The sequence below is a fragment of the Alosa sapidissima genome, chromosome 7, assembly GCF_018492685.1.
Source record: "Alosa sapidissima isolate fAloSap1 chromosome 7, fAloSap1.pri, whole genome shotgun sequence".
Lineage (NCBI taxonomy): Eukaryota > Metazoa > Chordata > Actinopteri > Clupeiformes > Clupeidae > Alosa > Alosa sapidissima.
Window position 1 is genome coordinate 19,363,245 of NC_055963.1, and position 22,726 is coordinate 19,385,970.

General features: G+C 43.9%; 3 protein-coding genes across 4 annotated transcripts in view; 1 reads left to right on the forward strand and 2 right to left on the reverse strand.

Annotated features, from left to right (window-relative positions):
* Nucleotides 1-1,358: 1,358 nt before the first annotated feature.
* On the reverse strand, nucleotides 1,359-4,520 carry rps21 (ribosomal protein S21). 2 transcript variants are annotated; one of them, XM_042099161.1, is made up of 7 exons: nucleotides 4,388-4,516; nucleotides 3,772-3,852; nucleotides 2,917-2,980; nucleotides 2,753-2,824; nucleotides 2,298-2,353; nucleotides 1,675-1,716; nucleotides 1,359-1,414 (listed from the first exon to the last, which is right to left on the reverse strand). In XM_042099161.1, the coding sequence occupies exons 2-6, from the start codon at nucleotides 3,819-3,821 to the stop codon at nucleotides 1,707-1,709; spliced, it is 252 nt and encodes an 83-aa protein (XP_041955095.1). In that variant the 5' UTR covers nucleotides 3,822-3,852; nucleotides 4,388-4,516; the 3' UTR covers nucleotides 1,359-1,414; nucleotides 1,675-1,706. The 2 variants fall into 2 exon arrangements, with proteins under 2 accessions (XP_041955095.1, XP_041955096.1); XM_042099162.1 differs by lacking the exons at nucleotides 1,359-1,414; nucleotides 1,675-1,716 and having other exon boundaries at nucleotides 2,294-2,353; nucleotides 4,388-4,520.
* On the forward strand, nucleotides 4,483-6,736 carry ddx52 (DEAD (Asp-Glu-Ala-Asp) box polypeptide 52). The gene has a single exon (XM_042099153.1). The coding sequence runs from the start codon at nucleotides 4,490-4,492 to the stop codon at nucleotides 6,359-6,361; it is 1,872 nt and encodes a 623-aa protein (XP_041955087.1). The 5' UTR covers nucleotides 4,483-4,489; the 3' UTR covers nucleotides 6,362-6,736.
* A 709-nt stretch (nucleotides 6,737-7,445) lies between these two features.
* cables2b (Cdk5 and Abl enzyme substrate 2b) overlaps nucleotides 7,446-22,726 on the reverse strand; it is a 32,413-nt gene continuing 17,132 nt past the window's right edge. Inside the window, exons 5-9 of the mRNA XM_042099155.1 lie at nucleotides 21,695-21,851; nucleotides 15,926-16,020; nucleotides 13,706-13,812; nucleotides 12,995-13,199; nucleotides 7,446-10,474 (exon numbers count right to left, since the gene is read on the reverse strand). Of these exons, the coding sequence (XP_041955089.1) occupies nucleotides 10,331-10,474; nucleotides 12,995-13,199; nucleotides 13,706-13,812; nucleotides 15,926-16,020; nucleotides 21,695-21,851 (708 nt within the window). The 3' untranslated portion in view covers nucleotides 7,446-10,330. The remainder of the gene's footprint in view (nucleotides 10,475-12,994; nucleotides 13,200-13,705; nucleotides 13,813-15,925; nucleotides 16,021-21,694; nucleotides 21,852-22,726) is intronic.

The following is a 22,726-nucleotide window of genomic DNA, read 5'->3' on the forward strand; positions in this document are numbered from 1 at the left end:
TACTCCACTTCATATTCATGTACTTCACAGTTAAGGCGAAACATACAATATGCTAAGGTATTACTGACTAAAATAAGCAATAATTTGCCAAATTGCCAAACAGTAAAGCCAGGTTCAAAACTGTTCTTGTTGACATATTAAAGTCAAATGTTTCGACTATCTTTTTTTGTGTATATCTTGACTATCTTTTTTTGTGTATATCTCTTAAAACCTGAAAATACTTTCAATTGCCAAGTCTTTTAAAAATGAAAATACTATAAAGACCAGGCTGGGAATTATATGAACAATTTTGTGGAAATCCTTCAGACTAGGCTAAACAGGAATAAGTCTGGGGAGTGCAAGGACTGGAGCGGAGATCTGAATGTGAGATATACAATAAGCATTCTCAGAACAAGAGAAAAAAGAAATGTCTTCAAAGGTTGTTATTAAAATCAAATGACTATTGTTATCAAGACTCAAAAGGACAGTATTTTCTTTCCACTTTCCATGACATGGAAGCAAAATTGATAAAAAGAAATGGTATTTTTGCCTGTGGTGAACAGAGCTCATTTCATTTGCTGTGGTCAGGGAGATTACTGAACTCAAGCCTCAGTGTGCTACTATGGTCTCAACCCCTGATATCTGAATAGGGCCCCTCAGGGCATACTCTCACGACTTTGGGGGTCAAACGTACTCGTCGGGTATGGTACAGATGGCATAGTGTGAGTAGGCCCTCAATCAAAAAGCACAGGTAATGCTATGTGTGATTGTCATAAGGGCCCCACTCCTATAACACGGCGGGTTATGTTACATGTCTTAATAGGTGCCCCTCAATCATATACCACATGTTATGCAACTCAGCGATATCTGAATTTGGCCCCTCAGTTAAATAAGACATATTGTGCTTGTGTGTGTAGATGGGGACTTCACCCGTGCCCAGTGGCTAATAATCTGTCCATTGGGGGGGGGGGGGGGGGGGGGGGTCTTCAAATTCACAAACACCACAAGATAGTTTTACATATGAATATTGATGATAAGATGATGAATATTGTTTTCCCAACAACCTCTTCACATGATGAACACAATATAAAAGACAAAATGTATGACATGTACACACCCATGGCCCTTTGACATATCTAGACTATAAGTTGTATGAACAATGTTCAATCCTGCTTATTTGAAATATTTGTTCGGAAACTAGGCTCAGGGTGGGCCTCTTCTAAAGGGTTGCATGCAAGTTTGAAGATCAGTGCCTACAATGTTGTCATGGAATGACCTTTCCACTTATTTGGTTAGTATCAGCGGCCTAAAATACCATGGCAATAACCTCATGTCTGGAAAGTTGGACTATATTCCAGAATAAAAGACCAAACTGTTTGTTTTCGTTTTCTTTTTTTATTTTACAAAGACATTCCCGGAATTCTCCTAGATGTTCCTGCAAAAAGAAAACAGTGTACATGAGGGTATTGCAGGTGACCTTAGATGACAAACATACAGTAATTTCCCATGTATTCATAATACATATTCATTAACATTCAGCATTCAACACACAAATGTCAAAACCAAAAATGACACCAACAGCATGTAGCATTAATGATAGTCATGCTATCAATTCATGAATATAGAACAAATGCCTTTAGCATCTTAGCATTTTATGAAGACTTAAGGTAGATTATACCTTGCAGAAGTCCCTACCTTCGATCGATGTGTCAGTTTCCCAAATCATCTCAAGAATTCCTAAAACAAGGTACATACAAAGGTATAAGTTAAGACGCTGAATCCATGTCTCTGGTTTGATTGTTGCTATTCATATGGGTTAGAGAAGGCACAAGACCAGTATGACTGCCATGATCTCTATCAGAAAAGAAGAGTAAATACTACACAAGTCAAAACTTTAATAAGGACAGCTGTAGACTGAATATTACAAATCGATTTGTATTCGCAAGGAATTAAAAATGAGTAAGTCATCTAAACCAAAGCTTCACACCCATTTATTTAGTGATTCACAAAATGCAATGCAACACATCTCTTACATCACAGTCGTTGCATATACCTCAATACTAACACAACATTTGTAGACTACAAACAAATATTTTATATGAAATCTGTACAGGCATGACCGTGTCTTCCAAACCAATCTTAAGAAAGCATCTTAGAGACGTTATACCTTGGGTAAGGATGCTCTGGGAAACACCTTGAAATGTTAAAGTACAGCCTAAGGTATTGTGGTATAACCCACCCCAGGTCATTTCTTTTTCAAGCAAGGAATTAGGCTGATAGTAAGCAACTAGAGCATTTGAAAAATGGACATTACTTACTTTGACACAACGCCATCAGTCTTTGCCAGCCTCAGAAGGGAGTCATCAGCCTCACCCTGCGGGAACATTATACACCATCATCTCTGAACATTTGCTTAGTTTACAAGTAAAATTTTATCAACACATGATGTGGGCATACCACAGCTAAAAAAACATGCAAACGACTAAATCAAAAAAATATTACTAAGCCCATACAATGTCTATTTAAAAACATGTTAAGAACCATTGCTGTGTGTCTTAAACTAGCAAGCTAATGAGCCAAGTTGGCACAAAAATAAATTAAAAAAATGGGGGAAAAAAAAAAAAAAAAAAACTGAAATATTTGGGCATTTAAGACATTGTGCTCTTTAAGCACTGGTTACATTTTTGGTCCCCAGCCTGGCGTATAAACAGATGCGTGTGACTACTCCAGCTTTACCTAAACAGTGAACACAAGTTTATACAGGGGTTCATACCATTCTACGGATAGCTCCACAGATAGCGTAGGTCTTGAACTGGCCGTTAAACCTGCCAGTAACCTTATCAACCTGCAGACAAAAGAACATAGCACAACATTAGTCATCTACTGTAAGACATGATGGCTTAATATATTGGAATAACAGAAGACACATCAACTCACTTCTGCAATGTTGATCTGAATGGAGGCATGGTCCTTAGCACCGATGATTCTGTTGCTAGCAGAGCTGAAAAAGATATGGCAATTTCATTAGTAACTCTACAGGTCAAGGATAAATTCTGCCAGATTGCCAGATTACAATTTGCCATTCATAGACAATGAATTTACTTCAATGACAAACCAAAAGTTAATTAAACCATGTTGACAATTACAGAACGCATAATACTATTAAATAGTGACTACTACAGGCATCTTGTCTGGTAATGATAGCCAGAATAGTATGGTCTAGTGTCCCACGCCATCTCCCAACCCTGCCAGAGGGTTTTAATGTCACCAATACTATACTACAAGCCTGACCGCTATACTGTTTAATATGAATCACATACACTAGAAGCGACAAAATACTTGAAAAAAAAAAATGTCACTGCCTGAATGAATGACAAGATGCCTTCACTATTGATTTTGACAAGTGTATGTTGCCAATCGCCAGTCAAATCCCAATTTCATCAGACCTTCAAACAATCAGTAATGGATATGTGTAGATTTAACTGAGGATGGTAAAACGAATTTCACCAGTAGGTAAAGAAATATCATTTAACTAACCCAAGACTGACAGTAAATCAACACTAGTGCTTTAAAATGCGAGTTCACTGCCTTCCATCAGCACCAGCATCAGTACTTTTATCAACTCACCAAATAATATTTAAAGGCAGACACCCAGATAATTCAGATTTATATTATCCAGACAACTTCTATGTTTAAGTTTATTTGCAAGATGATCTGCATTTAGTATGTCAAGCTTATTTGCATTCAGGTTATCATTACTACTCATACACCGTTAACTTATGGTATTCTTACCACTTGCGGGGGACGTAGAGGTCCACGAATTCACCAGCGTCGTTCTGCATGTTGAAGGCAACGGTACAACGTCGAGTTGACCTACAATGTTTGAGACATCAAAATGGAATGTGTGATTATAACAACTGAGTGAGCGGTACAATGAGGTTTGATAGCAAGCTAGCTTAGCGTTACGCCAGGATCCACACACAAGACAGAGCTTGCCATATATCCTGGCTAGTAAATAAGCTTGTCAGATGCAAGGCAAGAAAGCGGCTACATGATGGTACGCTAAGTTTTACAGATGCAACGCGAGCAAACAAAGCCGTTTTAAACATAAAAAACAACGGCTCAAGAGACATAATATTGTCCCAATAGATGCCTTATGGAAAGGCAGCTAGCTAGCAAGTAGTTATGCTATGGTTATGCTCATGTCGTTCTTGGGCAGCATGTGGCTGCTACCAGGCGTACTAGAACTGCTCCTTAGACTAACATCAAAGACAACTTCTCTGATCAAAATAACAGACTCTGATATTCAATATCGTTATTATAGAGTTTTCGACCCAAAATGAAACATTCACATATTGTAAATGATGAATTTTAACGCTTTGAAAGGAAGAGAGCCGCGCTTACTTACCACTTTGCAAATATGGCTGAGACGGAAAGGAACGAGGTAGACAACGGAAGTTACGTTATTACTTTGACCCGGAAGTTCTAGAAAATGTGAAGCCTTTTGCACATGGGCAGTAGATTGCACGCTGGCAAGATGGACACACACGATCTGTTTAGGAGGCTTGGCGCTGGAACTAAATTCGATTTTCAAAGGTTTGGAAAAGATGCTGAGCGATTTAAGGTGTTGAGACCACAACCGAAGAAAGGTTCTAGTGATCCTCTAACAAAAATAGACTTTTTTAGCTCTGGAACCCATGATATTGTGAATGATGAGGATGAGGAGAGTGACTTGGAATGCGAACAGGACTCAAAATCTGTCAAAAGGAAATTGAAAGATGAAGGGAAAAATTCAGATTCATCTCAGAAAAAGATGAAGAAAAAAGACAAAACCTCTGGAGTTACAGAGGATGAGTCAATACAATGGATTTCCTCCTCAGAAAAGAAGCCTGGTGATCCAAAAGAGGGCAAGGATCAGCTGTCCGTGAAGAGACTCAAGCAGTTGCACCAGGAGAAGATCAATCAGGCCCGAGGCCAGAACAAGATCCACGTTCATGGGACCGATATCCCAGATCCAGTCTGTACTTTTGATGAGCTGCAGAAAGAATACCAGCTGGATTCTAAAGTGCTTCAGAACATTCTCACAGGTGGCTACGAAAGCCCAACACCTATCCAGATGCAGGCCATTCCTGTCATGATGCACAAACGAGAGATCCTTGCATGTGCGCCCACTGGCTCAGGGAAGACGGTGGCTTTCTGTTTGCCTGTCATCACAAACCTGCGCAAGCCAGTCAACAAAGGCTTCCGAGCCCTGGTGATCTCCCCCACACGTGAGCTGGCCCATCAGACTTACAAGGAGCTTCTCAGGCTTGTCGATGGAACAGGTCTCAGAGTGCACATCATCAAGAAAAAGGACACAGTCCAAAAACAAGGCCCCAAATCTAAGAAGGTCTTCGACATACTAGTAAGCACGCCCAACCGTCTCCTCTACCTGCTGAATCAGGACCAGCCAGCCTTGGACCTCAGCAAGGTGGAGTGGCTGGTGGTCGATGAGTCAGACAAGCTGTTTGAGGACGGCAAGACTGGCTTCAGAGAACAGTTGGCTGCCATCTTCCAAGCGTGCTCCTCGCCAGCCCTCCGCAGAGCGTTCTTCAGTGCCACATGTGCCCCGGACGTGGAGAAATGGTGCAAGCTCAACCTGGACAATCTCGTTGTGGTCAACATTGGCGCCAGGAACTCTGCTGCTGAGACTGTAGAGCAGGAGCTGCTGTTTGTGGGCGCCGAGAGCGGGAAGCTGCTGGCATTCCGGAACCTGATAAAGAAAGGCCTCATGCCCCCGGTGCTGGTGTTTGTGCAGTCCATCGAGCGTGCCCGTGAGCTCTTCCACGAGCTGGTCTACGAGGGCATCAATGTGGATGTCATTCACGCCGACCGGACGCAGCAGCAGCGGGAGAACGTGGTGAAGAACTTCCGCTCAGGGAAGATCTGGGTGCTGATCTGCACCGCACTTTTAGCCAGAGGCATCGACTTCAAAGGGGTCAACCTGGTGGTCAACTACGACTTTCCGACCAGCGCCATCGAATACATTCACCGCATTGGCCGCACAGGAAGAGCAGGCCACAAGGGTAAAGCCATCACATTTTTCACAGAGGATGACAAACCCCTCATTCGCAGCATTGCTACAGTCATCAAACAGGCGGGATGCCCTGTTCCCGACTACATGGTGGGGTTCAAGAAACTGGAGACCAAACAGAAGCGACAGCTGCTGAAGAACCCGCCCAAGAGACAAACAATCCGCACAACCCCACGGTTCCTCACTGCGAAGAACAAAGGCAAGAAAAGAAAGAGGAAAGGGGTGAAGAAAGCTGACGGGAAGAAAACTGAGGCTGGGGCTGCTGCTGGTGCACCCAAGGGTGTGGTGACATCACAAAAAGACCACTGACAGCTGAAATTCCGTCTAGAGTACAATTTTGTCTTAGTGCTCTGAAGTACAGCTTGTTCTGTCGAGATGTCAGAAATGTTTTTTTAAGACTTGGACAATCCAGAATAGTCTGACACATAGTGTACCATGGTTAAGTTCATATTTCTGGCATTCAGTTTGACAAATTGTATTATTGCTTGATGGTCCACATGGGTGTGATGTGCCATAGTGTAGGATGCAGGTATACTGTGTGTGACTACTACACCCACTAAGTAAAAATAAATCAGAGGTGATATTGAATGATCAAATTTCCAATAACCTTTCACAACATGCAGGTTCTATTTTGAATATATAAGCTGTATTGTATGATAAACTTTATAAAATATTTGAAAGAAACTGATGGCTCTGTCTGTATAGATATTTGTAATACCTGTAGTGTTGGTCACTCTTAGTAAGTTGTGCACTTTCTGAGTGTTGGATAGAACAGTACTAACTGTGCTGTGTAGTTCACAGTGTAGCTCAGGTATCCTGCTACAGATTTAGGGTCAGATACCCACTGATTTAGCGGGTTGCCCACGATGCATTATGTGAATGTGGCATGGACGAACAATGGGGTTTATTACACACAACACAACACCTAGCTCATCTTCCTTTCTCTTGGACTGGACTACGTTTGCAATTGTATGACATTTTTACAGTGTTTGTTTCTGACAATATCATAGTTTACAGTATGATTGTGTTTGCCTATAGTGTGCGCCTGTGAGTCAGAGGTTACAAAATGTAAAACATATTTAGCCTGGACTTTCATACCACAGTATGCCACACTACTGATATACCGCTGTAACCCTAGGGGTCTGCAATTGGGGTCTTGCAGTTGGGCCTCCTCATTTTTAACCTGATTCTACTTATGGTCTTGTGTGACACTGTTTCTATACACATACTCTATAGGACTTTTGCTTGAAATGTGATGTGAAGAAGTGTATTTTCAAGAGAACTTGTACACACAGGACGTGTGGGAGATGGCATGGCTAGAGTGTAAAATATCTCTCTTTCATAAGGTGAAAGAAAGACAAGGCACTCTTACAATAAAAACAGGACCACGAAATTAGTGCAATCAGAAAATATATTAGAAAGTGTTACTTTTCAATTTACAATAAAAATCACATACATATAATTCATAAGTAGGCTACAACATGTATTTTGGGTAACACAAAAAATATTAATGACAAACAATGTAAACCAATAAGAAAACAGTATAACAGGAAAAGCAACAGGGAAATTCATGATCTGGAAAAGGAATGTTGACATCAAAGTGCTAACCCCACACAACTTCTCTGTAACCATTTTCCAACTCAGGAATTTGTTAGGCCAGATGAAGGTTGATGCCAGAACACCCTGTTTTAGGGTTATTTGGTGACCTGACTGTTGCAACATTAAGCTCCAGATTATTTGCTATTTGCCCGTCGGAGAACGAAACTCAGCTTGTTCAGCTAAGCTCTGTTATTGCTACCTCTGGGGGTCACAGTGCTGGATACCTCATGGTCCCTCCTGCTAAGTCCTTAGTCTTCTTAATACACAGTACTAAGGAGTAGGGGGCAACAGTAATGGTTTAGAAAAATACATCTTAACATGGCTGTAAGCTAAAATAATCACAGGCACTTCTTTTTTTTACAAACTGTAAATAATGTGTAATAAGTCACTAATGAGTATGGACACTTGTCTTAGCAATCAGAAATGCTTTTGATGGTTTAATGGCAACATCCTCCATTCACTTAAGCATTGAGAAACACTGTAAAGATGTACGTAGCCCCACTACCTGCATGGGATTCTGTCATTGCATTTTACACATCTAAAAAATAGTGCTCTCTAACTGACAGGGTTCTTCTGCACTAAATAACTGATAACAGAAGAGAGATGGAAGCAGAGAGAACAGAGCAGGAGCCCTGCCGAGACTCTTCAAATAGGGTCAGACCTGCACACTGGGAGCTCACAGATCCATCTCATTCATCTTCGGGGGAGACAGATAGACACAAACCCACAGCTAAGATGGGTCTGCCGTGCTGACAGCAGGAAGCAGGTAGAATGGAAAGTGTAAAATGATTCTACAGACAATATGACTCTTGCAGCACAAGGTGTAAAGGTATTGCAATACAACAAAAGCGCTGGGGTGTTGGAATAAACATAACAGATTAAAAAAACACACATAATGATAATATTGGAATGATGCAACAGCTGAATTTTGTCACAGTCTCACAAGACAAAAATATTACAAAACTGATTAAGTAGAATTAAATCCTGAGAACAACCTAAATCTATCAGGAATCCTGACTTCCTTTTTCTTCCCCTTGCTGGGGGTTCTCAGATTGCTATGACGGACTATGTCCACAGGGGGGTGCACAAAACATTTACAGAACATTGGCATGGGGAAGGAAGATATTGTAAAAATCTCTTCCACACAGAGTGGATGTCTAAGGAGATCTTTCCCTTAACACTATGCTGCCGTGGAGTACAGCATCGCTTATAAAGTGCAAATCTGTTTGTTTACATACATGCATACATAGGCAAAACAAAACAAAAAACCCAGAGGACTATACATATACGAAAACCCCAAAACCATATGTAGTCCAACTGCTCATCCTCCTCATAAGAAAATGAGACAGTCCCATAGCCTAACGACTACGAGTATGAGTATAACACTGAACACAACAATCAGGGACACTCAATGACGAGGAAAACTGAACTAGCAGTCTGTGGCACAAGCCCATTCATCACAGCAACGTCCTGGCCTGTGGGGAAGCCTGGATCACAGTGATTAACACTCTGCACGAAACAGACTCGGAGCACGGGAGTGCTCATTACTGATGATGAACAGCACATGGGGCACAGTGTGATACACTTACAGACAAGAGGGGACAGGGAGAGAAAAGGGGGGGGGGGGGGGGGGGGTACAAAGGGTAGCACGATAAATGTGCTATTACTTAGCACCGTCTCTAACATAGAGCACAAACCTCACAGGATTGTCCCAGTGCCTTACTTAATGCTAGGCTAGGTTTAGAGTAAACCTGGTTTCAGGCGAGTACACAACGTATTAATCTGCTCATCTGCAGAAATCTGATCTACTCATCTGCATGTAGATAGGTTAGTCATCATCTACGCCAGTGGGGACGGTGTCTCTTAACAGACTGCAGGGATGGCAAAGACCTGTAGTTAAATATTGAGTTGGTGATCAGATTGCATCTGTTTGTTAATAATTTGTATGTAGAAAAAGATTTTCATATAATTCATATACTAAGAGGTAATCTTTCAAAAAAACAAACAAAACAAAAAACAACTATATTTGGCTGCTATTATGAAAATCAAATGACCTTACTCTCTCTCTCTCTCTCTCACACACACACACACACACACACATGATATTTGCTGGGATAAATCTTCCCTTGTCCACTTGATGTTTTGTTTTACTTGTTTGACCATTTTGAATTATTAACATAGAGTAATAATGGTTGCATCTTTAAATATCCACCTGCTAGGGTGATACAGAAGGGTTTACACACAGTATATTAAGAACACAGATACTGGTCTCTTTGCTACACAACACCCTCTCCACTACACACTTTCTGCTCTTTGTTTACAAAAAGTCTATTTACAAACCAGGAACAACTGGAATTACTTAAAATAATAGTATTATGTTGCTAATGGTCTCACAGTGTCTCCGAGTCTCTTTAAAACACACACACACACACACACACACACACACACACACACACACACACACACACACACACACACACACACACACTTGCACCCAGAGCCTTGTTTCTTAGCCCTCTGTGTGCTTCAGGATGTATTATAATTTCACCCAGCAGGGGGCGTAGTGTTTTTTAAGTCTCCAGCGTTGCTCCTGCCGCTGCTGAAGCTCTTCGCCATGTGGGAGTGAAGAGGCGCCACCTTGACCTTGACCCTCGCCCTGACCCCTACGCCCACTCCCACTCAGGACTGCTGCTGCACCAGCCGGCGGTAGTGGGGCATGACCTTGCTCTCGGGCAGGTAGAGTGCCATCTCGAGCGCCACCAGAACGGAGAACTCAAATGAGATGAGCTCACGCCGGCCGATGCGGAAGCGCTCCTCCAGTTTCTGCAGGTGGGAAACATAAAATGAGAACCAAGAGTCAAACGATGAGATAACGGTTCCTGATCGAAGGTTCCTGTTTTTTGAAGCACAACTGTGAGTTATATAGTATAGGACTAAGGGGTTGAGAATAGCCCATCATCAAACACAGATTTTCACACGATTATTACTTACTTTCTTATTCATTTGACTGACGCTTTTATCCAAAGCTACATGTGACAATTCTTACAAGGGCCAGTTTCCCCTCAGCAACTCAGGGTTAAGTGCCTTCCTCACAGACACATTTGTGGAAGCCGGGAAACCCTCAACTTTTCCGTCTACTGCTTCTTGCGAGCTCAGTTCCTTAGCCTACACTACCACCGCCTCACTATTCATTAGAAGTGATGAAAATAGCATATTGAAATACCATCATATTTTATCCGGTAACGTGTTCAAATGATTTTGACTAGGTTTTTAATTAAAGTATATTTTCTTTGGCCTTTTTATGCCTTTAATGATAGTGACAGTGGAGAGTGACAGGAAGCGAATGGGAGAGAGAGCAGGGGTGGGATCCGGAAAGGACCACGGGGCCGGAATCGAACCCCAGCCAGTTGCGCCACAGCTGGGGCTAGGTTTTTAATTAAAATTGCTACTTTATAGAATGACCTACATAACACTGGCCTTTTAAAACAGCAAAAATATTGTACTTCTGTTAACATCTGTGTTAGTAAAAACCCATCTGAGCAAAAGCCACTTGATTCTGCTTATCAGCTTTTAAAAGGCTTAGAGAGAATCAAGCTGTATCAGAGTAGCTATGAAAAACAATCCAAATCCCAGCAGAGGGTGGTTCAGCTCGGCAGAAACTGAAGACCTGGAGCCTGTGAGCCAACATCACTAATTACACCTTCAGCAGGTTGGCTGACCTAGTAGCATGGAGAGTCCATGGGGGAATAGAATATGAGGCTTGAAGATGAGATATGGGTATTCATAGGTGTATACAGGTGTGTGTGTGTGTGTGTGTGAGAGAGAAAGAGAGAGAGAGAGAGAGAGAGACAGAGAGAGAAAGAGAGAGAAAATGTGTGTGTGTGTGTGTGTGTGTGTGTGTGTGTGTGTGTGTGTGTGTGTGTGTGTGTGTGTGTGTGTGTGAGAGAGAGTGTGTGTGTGTGTGCAGTGTACAGTGTGCATGTCCGTGTGAGTGTGGTTAGGGGTGTAAGGAAATGAGACACAGCTAATGAGTCAGACAGAAGACAGTGTGAAGGCGGTGTGGTCAGCAGATGAGTAGATAGAAGCACTAAATATAAGCTCATCCCTTTTTGCCCTCTCTCTCTCTCTCACTCTTTCTTCCCCCTTCTCTCTATCTCTCTCTCCCTCCCTCTTCTCCTCGACTCTTGTCATGCAATGCTGCCATCACAACATGAGATCACGAGTCTGCGCCTCTGAGGTGTAAATTGCAGTGCAGTGCATCAGTCAGCGGGCGCAGTGTCGATATGTTGCAGGTGTCGGTGGAATGGATCAGCCCTGATGCAGGGCAGACAGAGCTTAAGGAGGGGAATTAAGTTTTCAGTTGAACAGGCCATTAACCACAGAGCATCCAGAAGCATACTATGCAGCCCGGGTAAACAGCAAACAGCCACGCCTATTTTGTCTAGACATTATCATCTAATTTATGGCAATTCTCTGTGACTGAACACCACATCTGGGATGTTTGTCTCCACAGACAGAGCTCATATGTCTCTCTGGAGAATTCCCTGTCTCCGCCACTTCATCTAATCTCTAGGAAATGAAAAGAAATTACTCAAAAATGCGGCTAGAAGCAGACATTCTGATAAACGTCTGCGGAACAGTCTCCTGAGGCTTCCCATTGGAAAAAAAAATGACACAGGCTAATAATAACACGCGAGAAACAGAGAGAATATTTTGTCTTTGGTGACAGAAATACACTTGGAAGGCATGCCATGTTTACACACACACACACACACACACACACACACACACACACAGATGCTGGAGTGTTGTTACAAAATTAAAGCCCCCTTAAATCTCAATTTAAAAAAATGTACTATCTGCCATGTTCCAGGACCCTTGTCCAGCATTGGGCTCCACTGAAATGCCAGACTGCTCACTCCCCCCTGTCTCTGAGCGAGTGTGTTTATATGGACTTGGGTATTTGATAGTGTTTTTGAAGTATCCCACTTTGGTGTTTGCACATGTAAACATCACATCTTGAGTTCAGAAACCTGGGTAAACCCTTAACCTTGTTTTGTAAAACACTCCAGAACAAGAAACCGGGATACCGTACCATGTATACACTTTCTCCCAAGTTCTGATAGCTGCTGACGAGAGTTTGGTAGTAGAATCCAGCCAGTAATCAGTACGTGAAATGCTAGTGTTTATCATGCATGCAGGGATATTAATAAACGGTGTCTCTGAGTTCATGTAAACACCACATCCTGAATATGCCCGGGGTAACCAGGATAAGCCTCATCATACTGGATACTGCATGTAAACACAGTCAGTGTTTAGCCTCTGTTCAGAGGGGGGACTCACATCAATGAGCTGCTTGACCTCTTGCTTCTTGAGGTCGCTGCTGATCTTGGCGGCCAGCAGGACGCAGGTGGCGGCCACCAGCTTGCGGTTCTGCTTGTTGAGGCGTCCCTGCAGCACCAGCTTCTCAAAGTACACAAAGGCCATGGCCACCGTCACCGGCTGCAGGTTGCCCTCATCTCCCACGGAGCGCATCTCCCTCTTCAGGCTGAACACACACACACACACACACACACACACACACACACACACACACACACACATGCACATACACGGAGACATCCAAACATACACACACACACAAACACATGCACATACACGGAGACATCCAAACACACACACACACTTACACACACACACAGGCACACAAGCACACCAGAAAATCCCCCCCCCACACACACACACATATACACACGGAAAGGGGAGTAGAATATGAGTTAATCAGCTGTGTTGACTCTAGCAGAAGAAGAATGCTGCAGCACAATCCAATGCACTGAATCTATTGCCAGCATATTTCCCCTCTATGCACTAAGACAACATCTGGATAATTAAAATAATCACTGTGGCTTGTCTGGACTAGAAATCGACCACAAATGGAGAGGGGCTTTAGGCCGTCGCTCTGGACTGGAGGAAACGTGAGACACTGAGGCTGGATGTGCACAGACTGATGAGAGAAGTGGGGGCGGTCTCCAGTGGTCTGAGCGTCAGCCATACCTCCTAATCTTGCTCAGCGTCAGCTTGATGTGGGGGAACTTCTCCTTGAAGGTCTCGTTCATGTCCTTCTTCATGTCGGACGGCTTCACGTACTCGATGACGGTGGTCTGCGTGACGAAGACAGGCATAAGCCAGGCAGACCATTCAAAGGAAGTTATACAAGAATAGAAGTGGCTTTGTGCACTCAGAGGTATAATTACACAACCCAACATCTCCCACACACACACACACACACACACACACACACACACACACACACACACACACACACACACACACACAGAGCAGGGGGAGATATTACAGCTATTCCCATCTGCCACACAACACACACACACACACACACACACACACACACACACACACACACACACACACACACACACCTGTCATGACAGGGCTGGGGACCCGGCGCACACCCTATAATCCCCTGGGCGGGACTTTACGTCAGCGGTGATGCAGCTAACGAGCAGGACGGATTTATAAAGACGACGCTCGATGTGCTGGAAGGCCGGGTGCTTATATTTAGCACCAGGGGCATTAACCTTAAGCGCGTTGCTTTGTGAATGAGCCTCATTTATTAGCTTATTCTATGTGTGTGTGTGTGTGTGTGTGTGTGTGTGTGTGTGTGTGTGCGTGTGTGTGCGTGAGTGTGTTTGTAAGAGAGAGTGTGGTGTGTATGTCTGATGGTAGAAAGACAGAGAAAAAAACAAAACAAGAAAGAAAGTATGTATGTGTGTGTGTGTGTTTGTGAGAGAGAGCAAGAGAGCAAGAGAAAGACAGAGAGAGAGAGAGAGAGAGAGAGAGAGAGAGAGAGAGAGAGAGAGAGAGAGAGAGAGAAAAAAAAAAGGAAAGTGCTAAAGAAATGATCAGCCCGGTGAGGATTGGTGGGGACACAGCAGGCTAGATGATTGATGGCCGGCGGAGGCTGGAATGAGCCCCTGTGGCCAGACCCTCTGCCCCGGCCTCCTGTCTCCATTGCCCCTGAGCTGAGGTCTGTGGCCCGGGCTAAATGCCCCTGGGTGCTAGCAGAGTTACTGGAGAGAAACTCTCACTCAGCAGATGGAAAAAGATTAAGCCCCAGAGACAGGAAAGATACAGACAAGGTGAACGGGGAGAAAAGGGAAAGGAGAGAGAGAGAGAGAGAGAGAGAGAGAGAGAGAGAGGGAGAGAGAGAGAGAGAGAGAGAGAGAGAGAGAGAGAGAGAGAGAGAGAGAGAGTAGTAGAAGTGTAGCAGAGAGTGAGGAAGCGAGGAGGGTGACAGCTAGAGAGTGTGTGTTTCTCTGTGTGTGTGTGACACTGAGAGAGGACGATGGTGTGTCGTGATATGATGTGATAAGTTTGACGGTGAGTGAGCACACAGCGCTGCAGTGCGTGCTGGTGGTGCTGGTGGTGTTGGTGGGCCGCTGTTGACAAAGCCCAGGGAGACGAGCTGTCTGGGCAGTCTGCTCCGACTCCTGAGGTGCTGATAAACGTGACTTTCATGTCGAACATGATCCCCAACCAAGCCATCCCCACTCACATGTGCACTTCACTACTGGCCACTGGCACAACCAAGCCATCCCCACTCACATGTGCACTCCACAACTGGCCACTGGCACAACCAAGCCATCCCCACTCACATGTGCACTCCACTACTGGCCATTGGCACAACCAAGCCATCCCCACTCACATGTGCACTTCACTACTGGCCACTGGCACAACCAAGCCATCCCCACTCACATGTGCACTCCACTACTGGCCACTGGCACAACCAAGCCATCCCCACTCACATGTGCACTCCACTACTGGCCACTGGCACTGCTCTCACTTCCACAGCCAGAACGCACCAGCTACTGAGGCACTGACCATCCTCTCTGGACACCGATGCATGTGCAGTTTCATGCTTGCTCTTGCTCGCTCTCGCTCTCTCTCTCTCTCTCTCTCTCTCTCTCTCTCTATCTCAAATTCAAAGAGCTTTATTGGCATGACTATAAAGTTACAATATTGCCAAAAAAAAATAAGGTATAACATCACAAAACAGGAAAGAGGAAAGAAAAATCTCTCTCTCTCTGTTTCTCCAGCTGTGCATATTTGGTCATTTCCATATTTAGCAGTCCTTAATCATCGCACTCCTTCCCCTTCAATTTATTTTATTTTCCCTTTCTCTCTCTCTCTCTCTCTCTCTCTCTCTCTCTCTCTCCCTCTCTCTCTCTCTCTCTCTATCTCTCTTCTGTCTCTCACCATGTAGGAGGCGAAGATCAACACTCGCTTGTGTTTCCCACAGGGCCACTGGTGGTCACTCAGGAGGTTGGGGTCATAGTCGCTGTCATCGAGACCTGGTGAAACACACACACACACACAGACACACGCACGCACGCACGCACACAAGCACACCGGGAAAAAAAGACAAAGACTTGATTAGGGCAAGCTTGCGTAATGTTTACAAAGCTGTCCTTTGGGGACATTCTGAGGAGTCAGCAGCTGGCCATGCGAACGGGAGTCACATGTGGTCAGCTCCATGTTTGTGTAAATGACAATGGGGTGCGAAAAAGGAGAGCACAATAAGAGACAGCACTGGCCTATCACAGTCCACTGCTGCTGACCTGCCCTACCCCGGCCAATTACCATTCAACCACCTGTCTGTCCACCTGTCTGTCTGTCTGTCAGTATGTCTATCAGTTAACACAAAACAAACATGATGTCTTGCAGGTGTAACTGTTGAACATATCAAGGAGTAGAAGGACATGGAGGTACAAACATCCATACATACACTCATGTACATCTACATGCAGATATATACTGTGACACTGACAGAGACACAGACACAGACACAGACACACACACACACACACACACAGTGTTGTTATCATGCTAATACACATAATACTCTACTTTAGTACATACTAAAAAATGGAGGCACTAAAGCACATACTAATGTAGATCAAACATAGTTCCGCATGAATATACCTACATTCTCTCTGCCACCTACAAATGCGCACAGATACATGTATGTAAACATGAATGCAATACACACACACACACACACACACACACACACACACACACACACACACACACACACACACACACAACTACACAACTGACAGAGTGTGTGACATTAATGAAGGGTTGCTAAATCTGGGAGTGCAGGCGAGAGCAGAGAGCCACAGAGCTGTGACGTGACTCACCCTCTCTCTCTCTCTCTCTCTCTCTCTCTCTCTCTCTCTCTCTCTCTCTCTCACACACACACACACTATACATATAATTCAACATGTATACACATCATGTTAAAGTGTGCTTGGAAATGTGTGTATTTGTGTGTGTGCTTTATCTTCTTATACCAGGTCTCTCTCTCTCTCTCTTTCTCTCTCACACACACACACAATGACCAATTGTGAGGGGGTGATGGACACTGTGCTATGCATATAATCATTAATGGAGCTACCTTGAATCCTTCCATTCAGTACACAACCACACACACACACACACACACACACACACACACACACACACACACACACACACACACCACCCACACACACCCTTCACATCCTAATAGTAAGCAATCCTATCTTAATCAGTCTTCCACAGCCCAACGGAAATTGAGAGATGCAGTTTATCCTCATGCTGCAGCTTCCATCTCAGTCAGTTTCTATACCCTGGTGTGCACATATGGGCTTGCTTTCTCTCTTTCTCTCTCTCTCTCTATCTCTCCTAAGCCCCTGTGCTCTGTCTGTAGTAATCTGGCTCAGGTCACAGAGGGCAAGTTCACATTCTGCCAAATCCCCCTCTGTGGGTTTACAGGGTGATGAAGGAGGGCTCCACTCCACACTCAACCCAGTACAGAAACAGGTGACACAAAACAAAACAACACTACAACTACAGTGAATTACAACATCACGCCAAGACCACCAATTGATTGTCTTGTTTTACATAATATGTAATAAAATGTATATTGGACTGAAGAACAGTCTACTGTGGTCTGTATTACTGATTTATATTGTTTCTCTGGATAACCTGGCAGTTTAAATTGTGATTAAATATACAATGTGATTGGTTATAAAAGTAATGTCTGTGATAATGTGGACATTTGAAAAGATTTCCATGGTAATTCTCATTTATATCATGAAATACTCATGTCATGAAATAACTCAATAACTCAGCTCTTCACATAATCTAATCCAAACGAAAAGTTTAGAGAAATACACAGATGTTTCACAGGATATTTCTTGAAAATATTGGTCGCTGTTAAGCCGAATTGCGGATCTACACGATCGCCCAGTACTTTGGACTGTGCTTCCAGTCATCTCCAGACTGCAGTCTACAAGGCCTAGCTTCTAGCTTCTAACGTTAACGTTATCTCCAGACTGCCAGTGAATTCACCGGGTTGGTCAGTTGCTAAAGAACTTTGTTGGCATTGCATCGGTGTGAAGACACAGCTCTGTGCGCAGTTTTCACGGATCATCATTGCCCTTGGACATTTTCAGCTGGTTTGGAAATTGGACTAATTTTAACATGAAATGTCTTGGTGTCACGGGTACGCTGGCGACTACACCGCTCTGTCCGGCATTTTTTGTATTTGTTATTTTTTAAATGTATTTGTCATGTCTTGATGTCATGGGTACGCTGGCGACTACGCCGCTCCATCCAGCATCTTTTGTCTTGTTGTTATGTGTCTTGTTTGTGGAGCGCTTTGGGTTGCACTATGTGCATGTTAAATGCGCTTTAAAAATAAATCTGACTTGACTTGACTTGACTTGACCTGTGCCAAAGACCTTTAGAACACTCAGTTCTGCCTGTACTGGGTAGGAAATCCATCAACACCTCAGAATCATTTTAGAATTCTGAGGAGGGCACCTTTGTGACATCACTCAGTGACACCAGGAGACACGCTGATGTCATAGATAAAACAACGTGATGGAATCAAGGCATCTGCTGTAAAGTTACAGATTTGATTCAGTCTAATTGGAGACACTGGAGAGAGTACTTGTATGTGGAGATGAAGTTCAAATGTCTTATGAGCCTGTTTATGGCCTGTTGCCTGTTGCTCCCAAAGTATGATGGAGATGATGGGGCAGAAGTGTACAAGGCTGGACGGGATGGCAAAAAGAAAAGTAGAAGGAACAAGAGGGTTCCTAGCAAGAAGAAGCAGTGTAAGGATGCTAAAAAGCTGAAGAAAGAGCTGTCTGACAGGAGACGACAGGAAGAGGCTAAGAGAGGTCAGCAACAAAACACAACAGCTGAGGAAAGGGCAGAGGTGGACACAGCCCAGGAGATGGAAGGCAAGATGGTGACCGAAGCACTGGATATGACTGTTATTGAGGAGAAAACGAAGACTGTGGAAGACTCCCAGGAGAAGGTGATTGTGGTTAATGACAATGAGAAGTCAATGGCAAATGAGAGACTGGAGACCATCAAGGGCCGGGAGATGGAAGGCAAAATGGTGACCGAAGCACTGGATATGACCGTTATCGAAAAGAACCCTGAGACTGAGGAAGACCCCCAGGAGAAGGTGACCGTGGCTACTGTCAATAAGAGGTCAATGGCAAATGAGAGACTGGAGACCATCAAGGGCCAGGATATGGAAGGCAAGATGGTGACCGAAGCACTGGATATGACCGTTATCAAGGAGAAAACAAAGATGGAGGAAGACTCCCAGGAGAAGATGACCGTGGCTCTTGTCAATGAGAAGTCAATGGCAAATGAGACTATCAAAGACCAGGAGATGGAAAACAAGATGGTGACCGAAGCACTGGATATGACTGTTATTGAGGAGAAAACGAAGACTGTGAAAGACTCCCAGGAGAAGGTGATTGTGGTTAATGACAATGAGAAGTCAATGGCAAATGAGAGACTGGAGACCATCAAGGGCCGGGAGATGGAAGGCAAAACGGTGACCGAAGCACTGGATATGGCCGTTACTGAAGACAAAGAGAAGATAAAGGAAGACTCCCAGGAGAAGGAGATGGTGACAAGTGTCAATGAGAACTTAATGGCAAATGAGAGACTTGAGACCATCAAACACCAGGAGATGGAAGGCAAAATGGTGACTGAAGCACTGGATATGACTGTTATCAAAAATAAAGATAAGATAAAAGAAGATTCCAAGGAGAAGGAAACAGTGGCTAGTATCAATGAGAAGTCAATGACAAATGAGAAACTGGAGACCATCAAGGGCCTGGAGATGGAGGACAAGATGGCAACCGAAGCACTGTATATAATCGTTATCGAGGAAAAAGAGAAGATAAAGGAAGACCTCCAGGAGAAGGAGATGGCGGCTAGTGTCCATGAGAAGTCAATGACAAATGAGAGATTGGAGACCATCAAGGATATGGAAGGCAAGATGGTGACCGAAGGACGGGATATGACCGTTATCGAGGAGAAAACAAAGATGGAGGAAGACTCCCAGGAGAAGATGACAGTGGCTAGTGTCAATGAGAAGTCAATGGCAAATGAGACTATCAAAGACCAGGAGATGGTGACCGAAGCACTGGATATAACTGTTATTGAGGAGAAAACAAAGACTGTGGAATACCCCCAGGAGAAGGTGATCGTGGTTAATGTCAATGAGAAGTCAGTGGCAAATGAGAGACTAGAGACCATCAAGGGCCGGGAGATGGAAGGCAAGATGGTGACCGAAGCACTGGATATGACCGTTATCGAAAAGAACCCTGAGACTGAGGAAGACCCCCAGAAGGTGACCGTGGTTAGTGTCAATGAGAAGTCAATGGCAAATGAGAGACTGGAGACCATCAAGGGCCAGGAGATGGAAGGCAAAATGGTGACCGAAGCACTGGATATGACCATTACTGAAGACAAAGAGAAGATAAAGGAAGACTCCCAGGAGAAAATTACCGTGGCTAATATCAATGACAAGTCAATGACAAATGATACACTGGAGACCATCAAAGACCGGGAGATATCCATGTGTTCTGACAGACAGAAGGAGGAGAGCAGGAACTCTCACTGTGTCAGAGGCTACAGGTGCCAGAGCCAGAACCAGGGTTCTGTGCCACCCAGATACGACAGCCAGCCAGCGCAGATGCCCAGGGACCGTCGAGGCCGAGAGAGTCGCAATGCTCAACAGAGCACCGGAGGCTGGCAGGGACACCAGCCGAGAAGAGGCAGCTGTGGACAGCAAGGTGTCCCGCACTCCCACAAAAGAGCCGGAGACAACTGGACATCTCAGGCGGGTGCACGGGCGACCAGAGACGAGGTGGAGGAGATGAGTCGGAGGCCGTGCGCCCCTGAGCAGCGCCGGGAGGGATCCAGGCTCCTCCGCACGGCTCTGAGTGCAGTCGCACAGGCCGCACAGAGTTGCCGTGACGACAACAAGCAAGGACGGAGGAGAATCCTACGCCAGTGAGAGGAACCTAGTGATGACCACCCAAGATAGCACCCCATCATTACTATTCAAAATCAATCTAACCAACTACAATCAATCAATATATATTTCAAATAAATATATTCTAAAATATATTTGTGAATTGTTTGCTATATGTTTCATAATTGTTATCACATTCATGTGTTATCACATGTGTTATCAAGGGCGCAACAATGGAAGCCGGAAATTGAACAGACAACTTTCAGGCTACTGCACGCTAGCCCAGCTCCTTAACCACTACACTACCACCGCCCCTCATTTCCTTCCCTATTTGTGAAACATATAAAAATGGCACCTTCAGAAGCATGTCTTCAATTCATGTGTGCAGCCTAGTCTTTTTTATCATACATTTAGTCATTAAAGAGTGCTAATTTAGGTTAAATGTAGCTACTATAGTGCATACCTTTACATTTATTCATTTAGCAAACGCTTTTATCCAAAGCAACTTACAATTATGTCAATTACAACACAACAAGATTACCAGCTCACTATGACTTCTGGATGAACAAAGAAACAGAATGAGTTTTGCAATCATCAAATGAGCAGACATGCAGTATACTGTATCTCTGCTTCTGCGTGTTGGGTGGAGGTGTGTGTGGTGTGACCGAGGAGGGCGGTGGTCATACCTAGGTCTAATCCCACGGTGCTGTTGAGTCTGGAGGGCGGGTAGCTGCGGGGGATGCTGTTTCTGGAGTAGGGCAGCTGCAGCGTCATGTCCACTGAGGCCGGCTTATGCCGCACCAGAGCGTTGGTCGGGTACAGGAATTGAGCGTAGGACACTGTCTGCACACACAAAGAAAATGAGTAGGTAAGTAATTAATTAAGTGTTTATTAATATGGCACATTTCCCATGCACAGAGTGCAACACAAAGCGCTTTACACACACATAACATAACATAACATAACATAACATAACATAACATAACATAACATAACATATCATAACAACTATCTAAATCAGTGGTTCTCAAATGGGGGTACGTGAGATTTTAAAATATACATATATTTAAAAAGTAAAATCCTTGCAAAAAATACTTTAAAACAATTATGTAATAAATATTTCAGGAAAATATAAGTTCATAAAATAAATTTTATATTTCAGTAGGCTATTCAATTTCATTATCCTAAAAACCCAGAGTCCCCCCCCCCCCCCCCCCATACCAGGATGGTTCGACCCAACCTGTCACATGCCACCCGCCATCACCTATCAATCACTGTCAAAACTCAAACGATGGGAGTTGTGGTTGAAGCGTAGTGGTAATTCTTGTGAAAACACGGAGAGACAAGTGGCAAAGAAGGCCAAACTAGAGCCGGCAAAATTCCGGTTGTATCTTGAAGAATATGTTTTATTGCTCTGTTTTAAGTCTTTTTTTTCTCAACTAAAAATGCTTTGCGCTGGTTAGGGGGTACTTGGCTGAAAAAATATTTCACAAAGGGTACATCACTGAAAAAAGGTTGAGTACCACTGATCTAAATAATCTATAGTTTAAATGAATTAATAAGTTAAATATGGCTGTAATTGACATGGAAACCATGGGCCCATCGAGCATGACTAGAAATGCCATGGGTTCCATTCCTACGTGCAACAAGTGGCCTAAACATGCAATTATGTTTTGTTTTGAATGTGGGATTTTGGAGCAATAATCAAGCTCCTAGTG

Excerpts from the sequence above, each read along its gene's own strand:
- rps21 (XM_042099161.1), bottom strand. The coding sequence starts at position 3,821 with ATGCAGAACGACGCTGGTGAATTCGTGGACCTCTACGTCCCCCGCAAG. Across the intron at positions 2,981-3,771 it reads CTCTACGTCCCCCGCAAGTG|CTCTGCTAGCAACAGAATCA; the intron begins GTAAGAATACCA and ends TATCTTTTTCAG. Across the intron at positions 2,354-2,752 it reads GTGGAGCTATCCGTAGAATG|GGTGAGGCTGATGACTCCCT; the intron begins GTATGAACCCCT and ends ATGTTCCCGCAG.
- ddx52 (XM_042099153.1), top strand. The coding sequence starts at position 4,490 with ATGGGCAGTAGATTGCACGCTGGCAAGATGGACACACACGATCTGTTT.